The sequence below is a fragment of the Neolamprologus brichardi genome, chromosome 10 (assembly GCF_056152115.1).
Source record: "Neolamprologus brichardi isolate AB-2024 chromosome 10, ASM5615211v1, whole genome shotgun sequence".
In the NCBI taxonomy this organism is placed as follows: domain Eukaryota; kingdom Metazoa; phylum Chordata; class Actinopteri; order Cichliformes; family Cichlidae; genus Neolamprologus; species Neolamprologus brichardi.
This window is the reverse complement of record NC_142113.1, coordinates 28,758,765-28,775,256: the sequence shown is the minus strand read 5'-3', so window position 1 is coordinate 28,775,256 and position 16,492 is coordinate 28,758,765. Positions and strand designations below refer to the sequence as shown.

The following is a 16,492-nucleotide window of genomic DNA, read 5'->3' as shown; positions in this document are numbered from 1 at the left end:
TTAATTAAACACATAGTTTCTCACCCTTCCTCTTCACTCTCTTACAATGTGGTCAACTTGTGAAGAGTACACTCACGGGTCAGCAGGATATGAGTTTTTGCTCTATTAAGAGCAACAGGTTGGACCACATTGGATGGGAACTGCAAAGTAAAACGATGCTAGCCCAGGGTTTATCCTCAGTTCTCCAATCGAAAACTAAATTGGGATTATGAAATCTAAAAGATTTTTGTTAACAGGATTAAGGCGTGGCCCTGAATACATGACTGGATCCCCCTCAGATTCATGCTGCTTTCTTTTGTTTACTTCTGTGTTGCTTCTTACAGTTACATGTTGAAGAAGAAATGAGTGGCTGAAATGTGTTCTTTTCTTCGTAATGATCAAATCAAAGCAAAGCTGAATGTCTTCTCTCCCCCAGCGACTCCGTTTATGTGCCATTAAGACTAATTTCCTGCTTCCTTCTCTGTCTTTACAGCTACACTGGGAACCTTGGAATTCAGTTTGCTGTATGACCAGGAGAACAATGCACTGCACTGCACCATTAACAAAGCCAAGGTGAGCTACCAAGATGATGCTGATGATGATGACGATTACAAGAATTTGCAGTCTTTGATTGCACACTCACAGTCAAGCGTCTCTGCTTTGTTGGTGTTTGCCTTGCATTTGGTTTATTATTAGATGAACAGATCATTCACTGCGCAGCCATCTGTCACGACTTTCTAACGAGGTTATAAAGTGCAGATCGATACAAACCAGCTGACGTGTTTTCAGTATTTTCTCAGGTTCGGTAAGATAACTGTCGAGTTAAATATTTTTGAAGAAGCCGCCTCTCGTGTCAACCTACACATACTGGCAAAAAGGCTGTGGAATAGCAACTTAACACATCCCACTGTTTAAAAAAAGTGAAAGAGATACTTACAACTATTTTTATCCCAGAAGTATTTCTAAAGCATATTGCTAAAAACCAGATCATAACTGGTACCACGCCAATAAATGTCTTCTTCTTCTTTTTTTTCTGAAGTAATTTGCTACTATTCAGTTGATTTATGGGGATTTAGGCAGCTAAAGAGTCTGATATGTTTCTTATTGGTGGGGATCAAACCTACGGAGCCCCTTTGATGACATGGTCCAAAAAAGAAATAAATTGTGACCACTAAATACTACCTCATGGGCACGAAATGGGTATAACATGCCCTCGAAATAGTGGGCACGAAATAGGTAAAACGTGCACACGAAATGCTAATTTGTGCCCACGAAACACTTGACCGATAGCCGTGATCCTTCCCAGGCCCTTGCAGTTGGTTGACAATAAAATCTATCCCGGCGTCCAGGTCGTACTTACGTCTGTAAAGCAACTGTGCTCTCAATAATAATAATTGCTATATAACTTTTGCACTGTCCACTGCCTGCTGTGGCAAAACAAATGTCCCATGTGTGGGACTAATAAATCTTATCTTATCTTATCTTATCTTATCTTATCTTATCTTATAATCCTGTTTAAATATCTCTCCTGGTTTAAACAGGAGATGGTTCCTTGCATTGCAGGCTTTTCAAAATGCATTTGTAGCTCATTCCCAGCCCAAAATAAAACTCAATCATACCATCTCTGTCAATGGTTTAGCCTACTCTTATGCTTATGTCTCTACGCAGCTGTCCAGGAATTGTATCAATATGGTGTGCGCACGTTATCTATTTTGTTGCCACAAATGCGTAACTCGTTGCCACGTTATACCCAATTCGTGCCCACAAATAAGTATTTCATGGGCACGTTATACCTATTTCGAGGGCACGAAGTAGTATTTTGTGGCCACAATTTATTTATTTTTTGGACCATGTCATCAGAGGGGCTCTGTACAAACCAGACCTGAATTGACAGCAACTGCTTGGTGGCCTTTAGTGTTAAAAAAACCCAACATATTAAAATGCTAATATTAGAGCAGACCTTTACTTTTTATTTCCTCCTATTCCTGGGTAAATTTTAATATACTGCACTGTAAATCCTTTGTTTTCTGAGGTGCTCCCGTTTTTCTCATCTCATTTTCTTTCTGTTTGCTGGGAATGCAGATTTTACCTTCCACATCCAGCTGTTTTCCTGATAAATTCAGGGCATACATTCAGGGGTTCATCATACTTGTCTCTGAATTGTGGGAAGTTTCTTAAACACTGCTTTTCTCACTAATTAACTCCTGTGTCTTTCCATTGAGCTTCTGTAAATTCAGCTCAACTCTTCCTGCAGCTTTTCCTATTTTTATTCTTAATTATTAAATTTTTGATTACATTTAACACATCCCTAAAAAATCTTTATATCGTGTATCTCTATAGCCTTGTATTTCCTTGTATATTAATGTTGTAGCTGTAAGAATACTGTGCAAATGCTTGCAGAAACCGCCGCAGTGGCATTGATAAATTTTTCAATAACTACATAATTACCAAACATAGCATACTGAGATAAACCATATCTCATTTTTAATAAAAGCACCATTTTTATCTGATGTATAAAGGTTGAGCGAAGAGGTGTCGTCCTCGCTCGATCCCTTGCTTGTGGTTGTTGTGATGAAGTGATGGTTTTGACAGCCATGGCTGCCGTCAGCAGCTATAACTCTTCCTATCTGTCTGTGTGAATAGCTGGTATGGAGGAAAGTGGGCATCAGAGGAGCCTGTCTTGGCGGGAGTGTTGGACAGCAGAGTGGGCATCAGGCCATCTTGATTTATGGTGTTTATTTTCTATACCGCTCGGCTCCTAGGCTTCAGCTGCCGACCAGCCAAGCAGAAGAAACGATTTTTCTCCCTTGAATAGTGTATATAGCAATTTCCATGATTTAATTTGTTTTCTAAACCCCTTACTGATTTTTCTAACCACAGATTGTTTCCTTGGGTTTTCTGCCAAAGCTTCAAGCTTCAAGCTTCAATAGCAACTTCAGCTTCAGCCTCAATTGAGGATTTGTCTAATGAGATGTTATGGATTTTGGCTTATTGAAGATTAGGAGATTCATACAAAATCAACACTGGGAAACTTTCTTAAACTTCTGTGGATTGATGTTGGCGGCTAAAGAGGCAGAGTGCAGCAGGCACAGGGTTTTTTTCCTTCTTTTTCTGTGCAGCCGTGACAGCGCACGTGACAGTGCCTATTATCGCAGACGAGCTGGCATTTGGTCAGAAAAATAAATGCCATTCATTGCCGAAGCTGACAAAAGGTCACCTGACAACATGACACAAACAAACAAAACAGGTTGAAGAAAGTGGAAAAGGCTACTGATCAGATAATTATTCTAACATGGCAAAAGATCTGAATTTAACTGGTATAAAAAGGCTTTTATAGAGGAACAGGTCAAATGTAGAAAATTCAGAAGGGCTCAACTCTACCTGCTCAACTACTCTTAATCATATTGAACCTCTCAAGAGAGGAAAACAAAGGAGGCTGAAGTAGAGCCAAAGAACCTGATGCACATAAAAGATCAGTACTGTAGAGTCGAACTGTAAAACTGTGAAACTGTTTACAATTTCATCCTGTGTGCACTACAGAGGCATTTCTAAAGGATTCTCACTTAGTTTTAAAGAGAGTGGTACATTCTCTGGATTTTTATTAGCTTCAAATTATATCCTCAAATTTAATTTAATTTCTTTGGCAAACTACAAGCTGTTAGCCAATGAGCATGTGGTTTCACAGTCAGACCATCCCTTCTTTGTCACCTGAGGCTCAAGAATGAGACATCAGAAACCAATGGGTGAGCTCACAGTAGCTGTATCCATATTTTATATTATCTATGGTCATTAACCAGTGGAGATAAAGTTGATAACCCTCCTTTCCCAAACACAGAATTAAGCAGAATTTACAAAATTGGCTGGATTTTATTCAGTGCAATCCAAGCCGAGTGACTGAGTCCATGAACTCATCATGAAAGTGCTTATGGAAGTCAAAGTCAAGTTCAAGAGCCGTTTTCCTTTAGACTTTGACAGGACCAGAAGTCTTTTTCAGCCAAAGCAGCCACAGTTTCAAAGCAGGCCTTATCAGCAGGGCTTTGTTCCAGAAATTTGTTCTCTGAAATTGTTGTAATTCTATCCAACTCAGAGTAGCAGGGGAAGGGCTAGAGCTCATCCCAGCTGTCATAGTGTCAGGAAAGAAACATTCACACTCACACCTCAGTCAATTTAGAAATACCAGTTAATCTAGCATGCATGTCTTTGACTGTGAGAGGAAGCTGTGTTACCCATGCAGGCACAGAGAGAACAAGGAAGCTCTGCACGGAAAAGCCCCGGCAGGCTGGTGGATTTGAACTGGACTGTCTGTGCTGTCTTCATAGCTCCTCATAGCTTTTTTGATTAGAGAGGCCTCGCCCTGCAGCTCAATCAGCAGACTGAAACCTTCCCACAGCATTTTAAGATATTATTCACTTACCCAGCACAAAAGCAACAAAACGCTATCTGCATAATTTCCCATCCATTAAGTCACTAATCATTACCTTGGCATTTTTTTCTATCTCCTCACGCTTCTATCACAAAGCAAATAATATATCATCTTCAGTCACTTGGTGTTTTCTGGGACTCAAAAAGGATGAATGAGTTATCCACTGTACCTCCAATGCACAGAAACAAGTTACCACACAGTGTTAAGTTCCTTTTTCTACTAATTAATTCACTCATTAATTCTTATAGAGGCTGTTGCAGAGCCGTTTTCAGTTAAACTGTACACATAATATAAGACGTCTGTGGGTTTCTTGGCCGCTACACATAGTAATCTACTTTTAATTTGTAAGTGGAACTGAAAAGCTCTGAACCAAGCAATAAGTATGAAGGTAATAGGACACAAAAGCCCACAGACTCTCTCTTATTAACATTTAATTAAATTCTCGCCGTGACATGTCAACAAGAAGAGAGCCAGACCTATTTGATGGGATTACCTTTATGAGAGCTACTTTTACAAGGCAAAATTACTGTGATTAAAAACCTTTTTCTCTCTTTTTTATACCATTGAAGAAAATACAAACACTGATCTTTTGGCATTAGGCCTTGAATCTTCAGACTGTTAATAAAACCATGTGTGAGTTCACCTTTCTGATTTCTATCATGTTGAAGTGAACTTAATTTCCATATGGCAGGAATGTCACTAATCAAAAGGGGAGGGAAACTAGCACGTACTCAAACCAGAGATGTGCTGACTTCAAATAGTATTTCCATTAAGTTCCAGGTATAGATACAGACGTTATAGCAACAACCAATGATGACTTTCTGGGCTGTTATTGGTTGGTTACTGATTTTATAAAGACCTGTAGCCCTTCTAAACGAGGGAAATGCATCTACTGTCAACCATATGTTAGACTTCTTTGTACTGTTGGCCATCAGTTATGGATATATTTGTCGAATTTCTACAACTGAACTGGAAGTTATGCAAGGTTTTCACAAGGTAACTTTCACGTCATCAGCAAAGCATCAAACCTCTAACCGACTGCAGGTTTAACCTTTCCTACGCATGAGCAAAGCTATACAACAGCTGTGTCCCAATTCCTAGGCCGCATCGTTGGTAGGCCACTATTAAAGACCGATTACATCACAGCCAGGCGACGAAGGCTGCCCAAATTCGAAGGCTGCTCCAAATGCGTCCTTCATTTCCCCGGCTTTGAAGGATGGGCTGGGTGTATCCTTCTAGGCCCAACCTATCCCAGAATTCATAGCGTGGCCCAGCCAATTCCAGTTTCCAATAATGGCGGCAGCTACTTAGTTTTATCTGCTCCATTTATCAAGAGATCACATAATTGCAATAGCGCTCCGACGTTTTCAGAGACGTCTGGATGGTCAAGGCTCACTATAGCCGGTGAGAACACGGGACTCCCGGGACATCATTTTCAGACCCCCCGCAGTCTTTTGCTACTCAGGTTAAACATGATATATAAGTCACTTAGATAATTACAAATGTTATTGTTTGGCTTTTTTCAGTGTTTTATTTGTTCCTCAGTAAATCTGTTTGGCTGAGAATAAAGTTATAGTTTTCACACAGCTGAATAAATGTTGAACAGAAAACCGATTAAACAGAAGTGTGAGATGGTCGAGAATATACTCCGGTGTCCTGTTATATTTTAGATAGCAAGGAGCAGACGGCTGAGTTTATTAAACTCCACCAAGACACCTGGTGACGCAAATCTGAAGGCTAGACTGTCCAATTTTACAGCCGCTCACTTCCACCCTTCTTGGTCTTCGAAGGACCCCGCCCACATAGACTGCAATGGCAGGGTCCTTGGAAGGATCCGGCCTAGGTTTTGGGACACAGCTAACATCAGGGGTGGGGGAAAAAAATCGATACTGTGTAGTATTGTGATATTTTGTTTGCTAATAATGTATCGATACAGGACAGCAGAAATTGATATTTTGTTACAAAAAAAGTTATTGTGCACTGGAACATGCTCTGACTTCAGAGCATGTTGATCCTTTTTCTGAGCAAGAATCCTGACATTCCTTCACTGTCCAAATGTGTTTAACTTTTTTTTATGGCAGCAATAAACATGACAGTTTACTGACAGTTTTAATTTACTTTCAAATTCTTCAGTTGCTGAAGGGGCTGCATAGTTTTCATAAATTGCATAGTTCAGAATAGATATAATTGAACCAGATGGTTGCGTTCAGTTAAGTTGGACTAGACTGTAATACAAACCGTTCAGTTTGTCAACAATAAAACTGAAATGAGAGAAAGACTGAGTGTGAGACTTTGATATTAGATAAAATGAATATTGATAAAGTTTACCTTTATGTACAGAATCTGAATATCGCAAAATATTTTTAAAAATTGCAATAACATCGTATCGTGTGTTAAGTATTGTGATAATATCGTATCGTGGGATGTATGGTGATTCCCACCTCTAGCTAACATTAGAGCTTCTTTAATGGCTGAGACAGCATGATTGGCTTGTATTACTGCAGGTTAAGCTGGTGATTGGGTCTTTGGGAGAAGGGGTGGAAAAACTAACATGTTTGCTACAGTGAAATTTTGGATTTAGGTTTGTGCAGTGCAGGGTGACGACCATAGTCTCTCGAATAAGACACAGCCGTTGCAGAAAACATATTCATACACCAGTTTGGCCTTTGAGTTGTGGATCTGTTAAATATTTATTTTGGGTCATTTTTGCAGACATAAATGTCAACAGCCAGGAGCTAAAGGACGGGGGAAATGATTATTTTATGGGAATGGATTGTGTAATGTTATATTGATCAGTTCCTCATTAAGGTTTATGTAAGTATATGATTATTATAGTATATGCCATTGCATAACTGTATATTTATCAGGGGTTTTAGTAAGCTTTATTAAAATGTTTTGCTCATTTTTCATGTTTTTTATAATGTGACAACACAATAACTGAACCTTTTGTCCCATCCTCAAGGAGTTTTGCATTGTAAGTGCTGCAAATCCTGTTTTTGAGGTAAAAACAATACATTGGTACAAAGTGGATTCCTTATATGGCTCATGAGAAGTCCAACTTGGTACAAGGTGGAAGCAATATACTTGAGTTTGAGGAAATGGGAAGATATGTCTGTAAACAGTATGAGAAGCATTTTGAAGCAAGCTAAATGCTACAGTAGCATTTGTCAGTGACAACAGCCAGTACATGAATCAGCTAGTACACAACATGAAGGAGCTGGGGTTGTGATGGGTTGCAAAGCAGCTTGCAGATGCAGTGGGTAATTAAAAAACATGACTCGTGTAAGATTCACCAAAAAGGTTATCGCCTGATCTGATGGGAGTTCACCATTACTGTACATTATCAGTGCAGTGGTGGGCTACAACATTACAGGATCAGGCTTTAACATTTGTGAAAGAAGCTATTAAGTTTTAGGTCCTACATCATTAACTTCTCTCCTTTCCTCAGCAGAACCAGCATCCCAGGAAGCTTACTAAGCCAAGTACATCAGAACACATCCATTATTTCCCTTGAGAGAAATAAATTAATTTAGCCTCCTTGGGCTTTAATGCATTATAAGAGAGTGCATACATGTAGATGGCCAGAAAGACAAAAATGGCTCAGAGCTGGGAGCTCTTCCTCTACATGGTTGTTGGCTGGAGCAGTCAGAATGTGTGGCATCATGATGACTCAAGTACTGACAAATAAGTTCTCTAAATCTCTTCTTTGGAGTGTTTCATTTCCATCACCCCTGGTGAGACTTTAGCAAATGGCACAGAATGACTCAGTTCCATCTCCGAGACCTTGGCCATCAATAGAGATGCTCTTTGTTTTACAGCTAGTTGATACTAATAAAGCTCAGTAAGGTCACTACTTTTAAAGCCACAAAGGAAATGTGCAATTTTTGTGTCTTACTTTGGTGTTTGAGATTGTAAATTTCCTCCTCAGAAGAAGTTCATACCAACACGTCGACAACCTAAACAATAGAAGAGGCAGAATGTCAGTGCCCACCCAAAATATGTGACTGTTTCCATCCATATTTGCAACTCTACCTCCTGTAGTGAGGATGTATACAGAACAAATCTGTTTTCAGATGTCGAGACGTTTTTATTACTACTTTCATTTGCAGACACTGCTTGGTTACATTTAAGCATCCAGTTGAATGGTAAGTTCTGGTAAAACAGACTGATTTGGGTTAAAATATATCATACTACAACGCTGACTACAGGATGTCACCAGAACTGATACTAACAGTTCCATTCGATATTCTGAAAACACCACAAGAATTGTTTTTCTGTGGTACCATACCATCATAGGCAGTATAAGTACTGAAGCAGCTATTCTAGCAGAACTGAAGGGGCCAATATACGCCTACAAATGTTCTGGTCCTTACATGCTGAACAAAAACAGAAGGAAGCCTGCAAGCCCATGAAAAAAAACTACAAATGGTGCTGTAGAAACTACATATGGAAGATGGCAGTTAGTTCAGCTGCCGTGATAGCGCCACTTTAACTCTGACTAATAAAATCACTGTGTTCTCAACAACAAAATATAATTCTAACATTTTAAATAAATGACCCATGAAGATGTCAGTAATTTAATATAACTTTCTGATAAAGCAATTTTTGTTTAAATACTTGGGATAAACATATTATTAAGAATCGTCTACTCATATGGGTACCTACTACTAAGTTTTTGGTATCTTGTTTTCTGTAATGCTGACTACATCTGACCACTATTGTTGGGCTAGTTCCAGCAGAGGTAGACTGGGTAATGTTACACTTAGAATTCAGAACAGGCGTTTTTATTTATATTAACATTTTAGTACATCTACTTTGCCTAAGATGAGATGCGGTAATGTTATAAAAGTGCAATTTTAAACATCTTTTTAAGTTTACTGCTCTCATGTAAGAGAGCACTTATAATAATATAACATAATAATAGACAAATAATTTGTCTTTCACAGTTTCATGAGTGTTTCCTTCCCACTCTTGCTAAAGTGCTTGCCCATAGGGGTCATATGATTGTTGGGGTTTTCTTTGTTTCTCTATATTTTTGTAAGGTCTTTACTTTACTATATAAACCACCTTAAGGCAACTGCTATTGTAGATTGGCACTATAAAACTGAATTGAACTGAAACTTTAATTATTCTATAACATTTTACAACATTATTTTGTGTACTGGAAAAGCACAGAAGCTAAATAAAAGTATGTGACAATGCATTAGTTGTGTAATCAAATCAGGGGTGGCTCTACAGGGGGGCAAGGGGGGGGCAACTGCCCACCTCCTATATAGCCCTGCCCCCTTAGCTGGCCCCTCAACTTTTATGTCCTTACAATACTTGTAAAAACTAATTGCTTGTTTTTCCAAAAGTTTCTCATAGCCTTTATTTTTTTAGAAGAGATAATTATATAAAAAATGTTTTAAAGTGTTTTTGTGGCTATTATGATGGATAGAGCTATGTTCTACGCTGCCTTGACCTCTTGCATCTTCTTTGCCCCCACATGTAAAATTTTCTCGGTTCGCCACAAATAGACTTTATCAGAAATCTTAGTAAATCGTACAAGTTATTTGAATAACATTGCAAACATGACAGAAAACCACTTAAATAGTACATCTTGTAGATTCTTTTTGAACCTCTATCTGCTACAGTAGCTTCACCTTTTTGATTTTACCGATGCAAACATAATGTAACCGTGTATTCCTACCTTGCCATTACAAATCTCAGCGAGGAACACACTGTCACTTTCTTTAGTTCCTCTCACCTCGAATGATTGTAATTCTACCACAGTTCTCCTGCTGTCATGATTATACATTGTTATGCCCCAACACATCACCATACAACCATAAAATTGTCCATAGAACTCCTCCCTGCAGGAGGCCCATCTATGGAAAGATGCAGTCACTGCTCCTCTATCTTCATTCTGTTGTTATTCAGCTTCATAAGTGCAGAAAAATTACAGGGCAATTCACAATCTTACAAATATCTGCAGAAAAGCTCATGAATGATGGAAGATTGGCTTCGCTGAATATGAGAACCTATCTATTAGCACCTGACACACTGAGTGCTGTTTCAGCTTTTGATCTCCCAGACTTCAGACACAGCAGGCCGGACGGCTGCTGGAATCCACAATCACTGCTGCTTAGTGCTTCCACTCACACCTGACTTTTCCAATTTATTATCTTAGCAGGTAACAGTCACAGTTGATCTGGGTTATTTCTTTCAGATCTAAAAGGTTCTTGCACCTCGTTGCCTGCTAGAATGATCTGCAGGCCCATGGGCAAAGCACAACACGAACCACACATGTTCAGAGTTTAAAAATGAATCAACGCCTTTGTTCCTTTTTGTCCTTGTAGTAGCACGTCATACCAGGCGGTCTATCAGCTTGTCTATCCATCTGTCCGAAGATTTGCCACATGGTAGGAAATGCCGGTCAGATTGTCCTCAGATTTGCTGCAGATTCTTCTCGACTTCATATAGATAGCAGCATCCAATTTGCCATCTGAAAGAATGTTGCACACACCAAATCAAACTTCAGTGCAATATTTTGTCCCCATTCTTTTAACCAAGCAAAGTGCATGTGTAGGTTCCTGCAGGAACTGGATTTCCAGAGTTCTTGAAAACCTGCTGTCATGGAAAGGTTACTATAGCTAAAAGGGGCTGTTTGCTTTCTTCACTGCTGGCTTCATCTCTGGGTTGCTGTACTGCTTTATCAAATCTTTGCCATCAGTGTTATTTGCACGGTACATCATATTCCTCGAGTCACTCAGAGCGGTATTGCAAGTTATTGCAAATGCATATTGTTTAGAAAGCACAGAGGGTTTAAAGAAAGGATATTTCTCCTGCTTTTGTGTTATATTAAAGAACCGCTAGTCATGATGCACCTCTGTAAGACTTCCTCATTTTTCTTGTTTTGAAACATTAGTATATTCCCCCTTTAATATTTGCAGAGAATGGTTTACTTTGTCAGCAATCTAGTCAGTTTCTCTCACACTAGAAAACAGTCAGTTAGCCAAAAGTCAGAGATAAAGGGAAAAGAGGTAAAGTGTGAAGGAAGAGTGGAGAGACAAGTCTCAGCCTGCACAGAGCAGGGTCGAACGGGCTAGACGAAAGGGAGGGAGACACAGCGGCCGCCTTTGAATCAGAGCATCAGGTGGACAACTTTAACACATTAAAGTGGGGAATGATGGCATATCTCTTGTATGATTGAATTTCAGTGGTGGGGCCCACTCTTTTAGTTAGCCTGTATTTGGATATGGTGTGTGTGTGTGTGTGTGTGTGTGTGTGTGTGTTTGGATCATCTTTTGAGATCATCTTTTCCCGGGCATGAGAAAGACACACAGTGAGTCTAAGCGTATCATCGAACAAAATCGATTTAGTTAGATGAAAAGTCAGAGGATCACAAATTTCACAACACTCCAATTCACTCAGCAAGGAAGTGTAGTCAAAGCGTAGATTCAAATCCTGTTTCAAATCCTGCACTTGCAAAAAAAACCCACAAAAATCTAGGAAATTAAGGAATTTGTTACTGAAGAGTGTTTCAAAACAGTGGTGGAGAATAAATAAATACTGAAAGCATCGTCAGTCGGGGTTTCCCCAACTGTTTCTCAGGTCTAAGCTGACCTCCTCCTGTGCAATACAAATTTATGTGGTTTTTTTTTTTTTTTAGAGATACAACTATTATCTCAGCTTATACATAATGTTATCCTGGTGTTTCTGTGAACCATTTTAAAATGTAAATATGCTAAAATTACAATAAAAAGGAGTAAAAATAGAGAATAATTAACTGGACAGATGCAGCCTGTTCTCATTATTGGGATGCCAATTTAAACCACTATGTCAAAGGGACTCGGTGTTAGGGAACCTGGTTCTGGTGACCCAGTGGTTTTGATTTTGTTTGTCTACAGTCGGTGACTTAGTGTGTCTATTATTTAGTTTTGTATTTCTTGCTCTAGCTCTTTGTTCTCTGATTTCTAGTTCTTCAGTGTTCCTTTTGTTCAGTGTCAAGTCCGTGCCTCTGTGCCTGTTGTGTGTTTCCTGTTTTATTTTGATAGTCCCTGTCCAGCACGCAGGGTATCTGGTTTTGCTTCCCTTGTTTAGTTAGGTCTGATTTGTCCCAGCTGTGTTTCCCTACTGTCTCCCATTCCCTGATTGCTCCCTATGTGTATTTAAGCCCTGTGTTTGCGTTGGTCTGTGTTGTGATCTCCCTCATCCCATACTCTGTGTTCTGTCTGCCTGCCTGTTTAGTTGTCTGTATTCTCAGTTTAGCCAGTTGTTTGTTTTTTTGCTATCCAGCGATAAAGCTGCATTTGAGTTCACCTTTTTGCCTCCGTGAGTCTGCACTTTGGGTCCACCATTCCTGCCTACTCCACTCAGACTTGACACTCACATGGTTCAGTTGCAAACAAGGTGTCCCTTCTGGAGTGTGCCGTGATGCACTAAATGGCCAGTCACTCTCAGGGAAACTGATCGGTCACTCCTAGGTCATCACTTGTCAGTGATCAGGGTTACCGCTGTGTGTGCAGTGTGTTTTAAAGGTCCAAATGGGATGTGCACCATGGCATGCTAGCTGCAAATTACGCCAACACGACCCTTCCAGTCTCCTTATAAAGACTCCACATGTCAGCTAAATGTGGACAGTGGCATTTTTGGTGAAAACACAGCACAGTGGTGGAGGGCTTGATTTGCAGCCTGGGTACCTTCCAGTCATTGAGCAACAATGTGAGAAACTGATAAAGTCATAAAGAAAATGATGACTTCAGGTTACTGCTACTCAAGGTGGTTTTACAAGCTGCTGAGTCATTTTCACATCACTGTGAGGAAGAAACACAGTTTCAGTGGTGATTTTTCTGGAGTTTTCTGCACTTATCAGTGAGCCTCACATTGTCTTACAATGCAGTTGCAAAACTCAGACCTGTTAATTTACCACGACCTACACTAAAACCTCCACATAATCTTCCAGTCTCTTCTTTCTGCTGCAGAGACTCCTTTTATTTCCTAGTACACCCACATTCATGTGAGAGCACACGCACACACACACACACACACACTTGGTTTCTTAGAGATATTTTTTGGTCTTGGTCAAAAATTCATTATCAATAATTGCAACTGTTTTCATGTCACAGCTTTTACATAAAAAGGCTTTATGAAACAACTTGTCTTCATTTTTATTCCCCACATCACAGTAAAAGGAGGAACATCAGAAACATTAGAGAAATTATTCATTTCGTACTTTTCAACTTGTCATATTTCAGCTGTAAATATTGATAAAGTGTCCAGCAGACATTCCCACAAGACTATTCAGAAAGGATGGAGTAAGAAGCTGCTATATCATGGCTGCAGCAAAATCAATTGTTATTCATATCTGGTGCTATAAAGGCTTAGACCGCAAGTGTCTGCTAGCTAAATGATAAATTATAAATGTTATTTGTCAGTGAAAGCTTTTAAGGTCATTTATTGTTTGTGCGTCATCATCCTTAGAATAACTTACAAAAAGTTTGCTTATTAAAGACGATGAATATAAGTCTTCTTTCTGTTAAGTATAAAATAGGAGCCAGGAGATAAATACCTTAGCTTAGCATAATGACTGAAAACAGGAGGTTACAGCATGCTTTCTTGATGTTCAGAATTATATCCTTACTCAATACATCCATAATCAAAATCATGAAATATGCACTAATATTTAAAAAGTAAACTACAACTTGCCTCTGAAGGGAGAGACTACTGCTTATTGATTGTCTGCAAATACACACTAACTATGAGCGACATTACAACTTGAAAAAGTGCAAACCAGAATCGAGAAGGTTAACTTTCAAAGTAAAAGCTGCGCCTCAGCGCTTCAGTGAACATGTTAACATGTTTAAAAGGTGCAGCTTTTACTTTGAAAGTGAACCTCCTCTATTTTCGGTGTGTGTTGCACCTTTCACAGTTTCACAACAGCTAACAGAGTAGCTGGACAGTGTTTGTAGACAAGTCCATCACATCCATTCACACTGCAGCCGTAGCAATATGCAATATGTCAAACCCATCACAAAGAGGGTTTTGCCAACTGGTTGGGGAGTACACATTTTGCAGAGCGACAGGTGGCTGCCAAGGGTTCACCAACTGATCCAAAATTGTCATCATGTTGACAAGTCAATGACACCTAGTTAGTGGACACAGAATCTGCAAAACCTCAAAAGAAAAGACTGTTCAATACAGCTGGCGGGTATATGCAGATTTGATATGGTGTCTTTATACAGGAACGAGGGCTCATCGTACAAAGATACCCAGAGTCAAAACACAAGTTAGAGCATAATATGTTGCTTTTACATTTCTGCTCCTTTTAAGCTTAAAAATGTCCTGTGGTAAACAGCTTAGGAATACCCAGGGTAGGTGTCTATACATACCTTAGCTAACCAGATCCCAGCTCTGGCCAAAGAAACAAACAAGCAAACAAAGAAGCAACTTTTACTTACTGTGAGCTTGGATAGATTTGTTTGTTCTCTGTGGAGAAATATTAAGATTGCTCCACAGATTTCATGCTTTTCAATGCAAGTTTGAATTCAAGCTGGTAACTGCTACTCTTAAACAAACAGTGAATATGTCCTACCCCATCAAAGTGCCATGTTATTACTACAAGTGTTACCAAAATACTGTAAGCAGCTTGGTTCTGCAGCCTGCACGAATTGCAGTGTCCAGGATTCTCACACAGCTTTTAACTTACACATTCTTTAATGTCAAGTACATTTAACAACATGAATTAACAAGATAACTTTTCAGGGTGGTCTTTTAACTTTGACTTAACTAAACTAAATTAACTGTAACTAAACAAACTTTCTTTTTGTCATGTCTGACAATGAATCAATCACCTGTTCATATTGAACGTGTTCTCTCTAACTGGGAATATAGCTCTGTGTCAGTAGCTAGCAAAACAAAGATATCCTAATCTTTTGTTTTAGTGATCCCACTTCATCGACCTGCTCATATGAATGCATGACAGAGATAAGAATCAAAAGGTGAGAATGCATGTCTTTTAGGAGGATTATGGGTTGAGTGTGCCCATAGTATTGACTGGAAGGCATGCCCAGCGGTAGCACATAGAAAGTGCAGCACATTTTCATCCTGGGTGTTGTGAAATCCTTCCTGCTACTCATTGTTATACACAGACTGTATTAGTGTCAGTGTATTAGGCTACACGAGTTAATAGTCCCAGAGGTTTTCCACCTGAAAACCCTTCTTTTCCTGCTCTTTGGCTTTTTCTTCACTTGCTGTTTGGTATTGTTTTTCAGTTGCGTTTTATTTATATATTTATTTCTCTTTTTTTGGACTTGGTTATTTTGTTGAGGCACAAAAGTCTTGCTGGTTATGTTAGCAAACGATCAAACAGACCTTGTCACAACAGCGGCATTAATGAGAGGTTATGACATGAGTGACCCGCTCACAAAAGAGCCACGCCAGAAAAGAAATGAGCTGAAAAATAAACTCGCTTAAATTACAGAGCATGAATCAACCGCTCAGACTTATTTACTTATTAATAACATAGTCTTAAATAGTTCCAGCCCACTTTAACTCCTGACTGTGAGAAACAGCCATGAGTGCCACTGAAGGTGTCCCTCTCACCATATGGATGTGTTTTCATGTTGCGTGTGTTGAAATCCTATTTTTCTCTACTATGATCTGGATACTGTGTGAGCTGTTGTGTTAAAGTCTCCAGCAGCACAACAACACAGAGCTGTTTGTGTAACTCAGACTTGTCTCAAACTGTCACTAACTATTGTCTCAAATCCAATTAACATAGCCAAATATAAACAAATGAATTAATGGATTTTCAATTATATTCACTGTATCAACAGGCCATTCAAAGCCACTATTACTTTAATCATTTATTTTCCACTCAGACTGTTTCCACATTTGGCATTTCAGCAGCGCTCTGAGCTGTGTAAACCAAAAAATCTTTCTGAAACACTGCAGACTGCTTTGTTTTTGTTTTTCTCCTTTGTTGTTTGCATGTTTTTGTTTTTTTGTCACCTATAACTTTAATTTCATATGATCAATGTTTTCTTTTTTTTCTTCTCCACCTTACTCTTTTGCATGCTGTCATCGACTCTGTGTCTTGGTGCTTTATGT

The 16,492-nt window shown here is 39.2% G+C and overlaps 1 protein-coding gene across 2 annotated transcripts in view; it reads left to right on the top strand.

Annotated features, from left to right (window-relative positions):
• doc2b (double C2-like domains, beta) overlaps nucleotides 1-16,492 on the top strand; it is a 196,405-nt gene that overhangs the window by 91,624 nt on the left and 88,289 nt on the right. For both annotated transcript variants that reach the window (XM_087847499.1, XM_035905333.2), the window contains one exon: nucleotides 473-552. In XM_087847499.1, coding sequence (XP_087703625.1) covers nucleotides 473-552 — 80 coding nt within the window. The remainder of the gene's footprint in view (nucleotides 1-472; nucleotides 553-16,492) is intronic.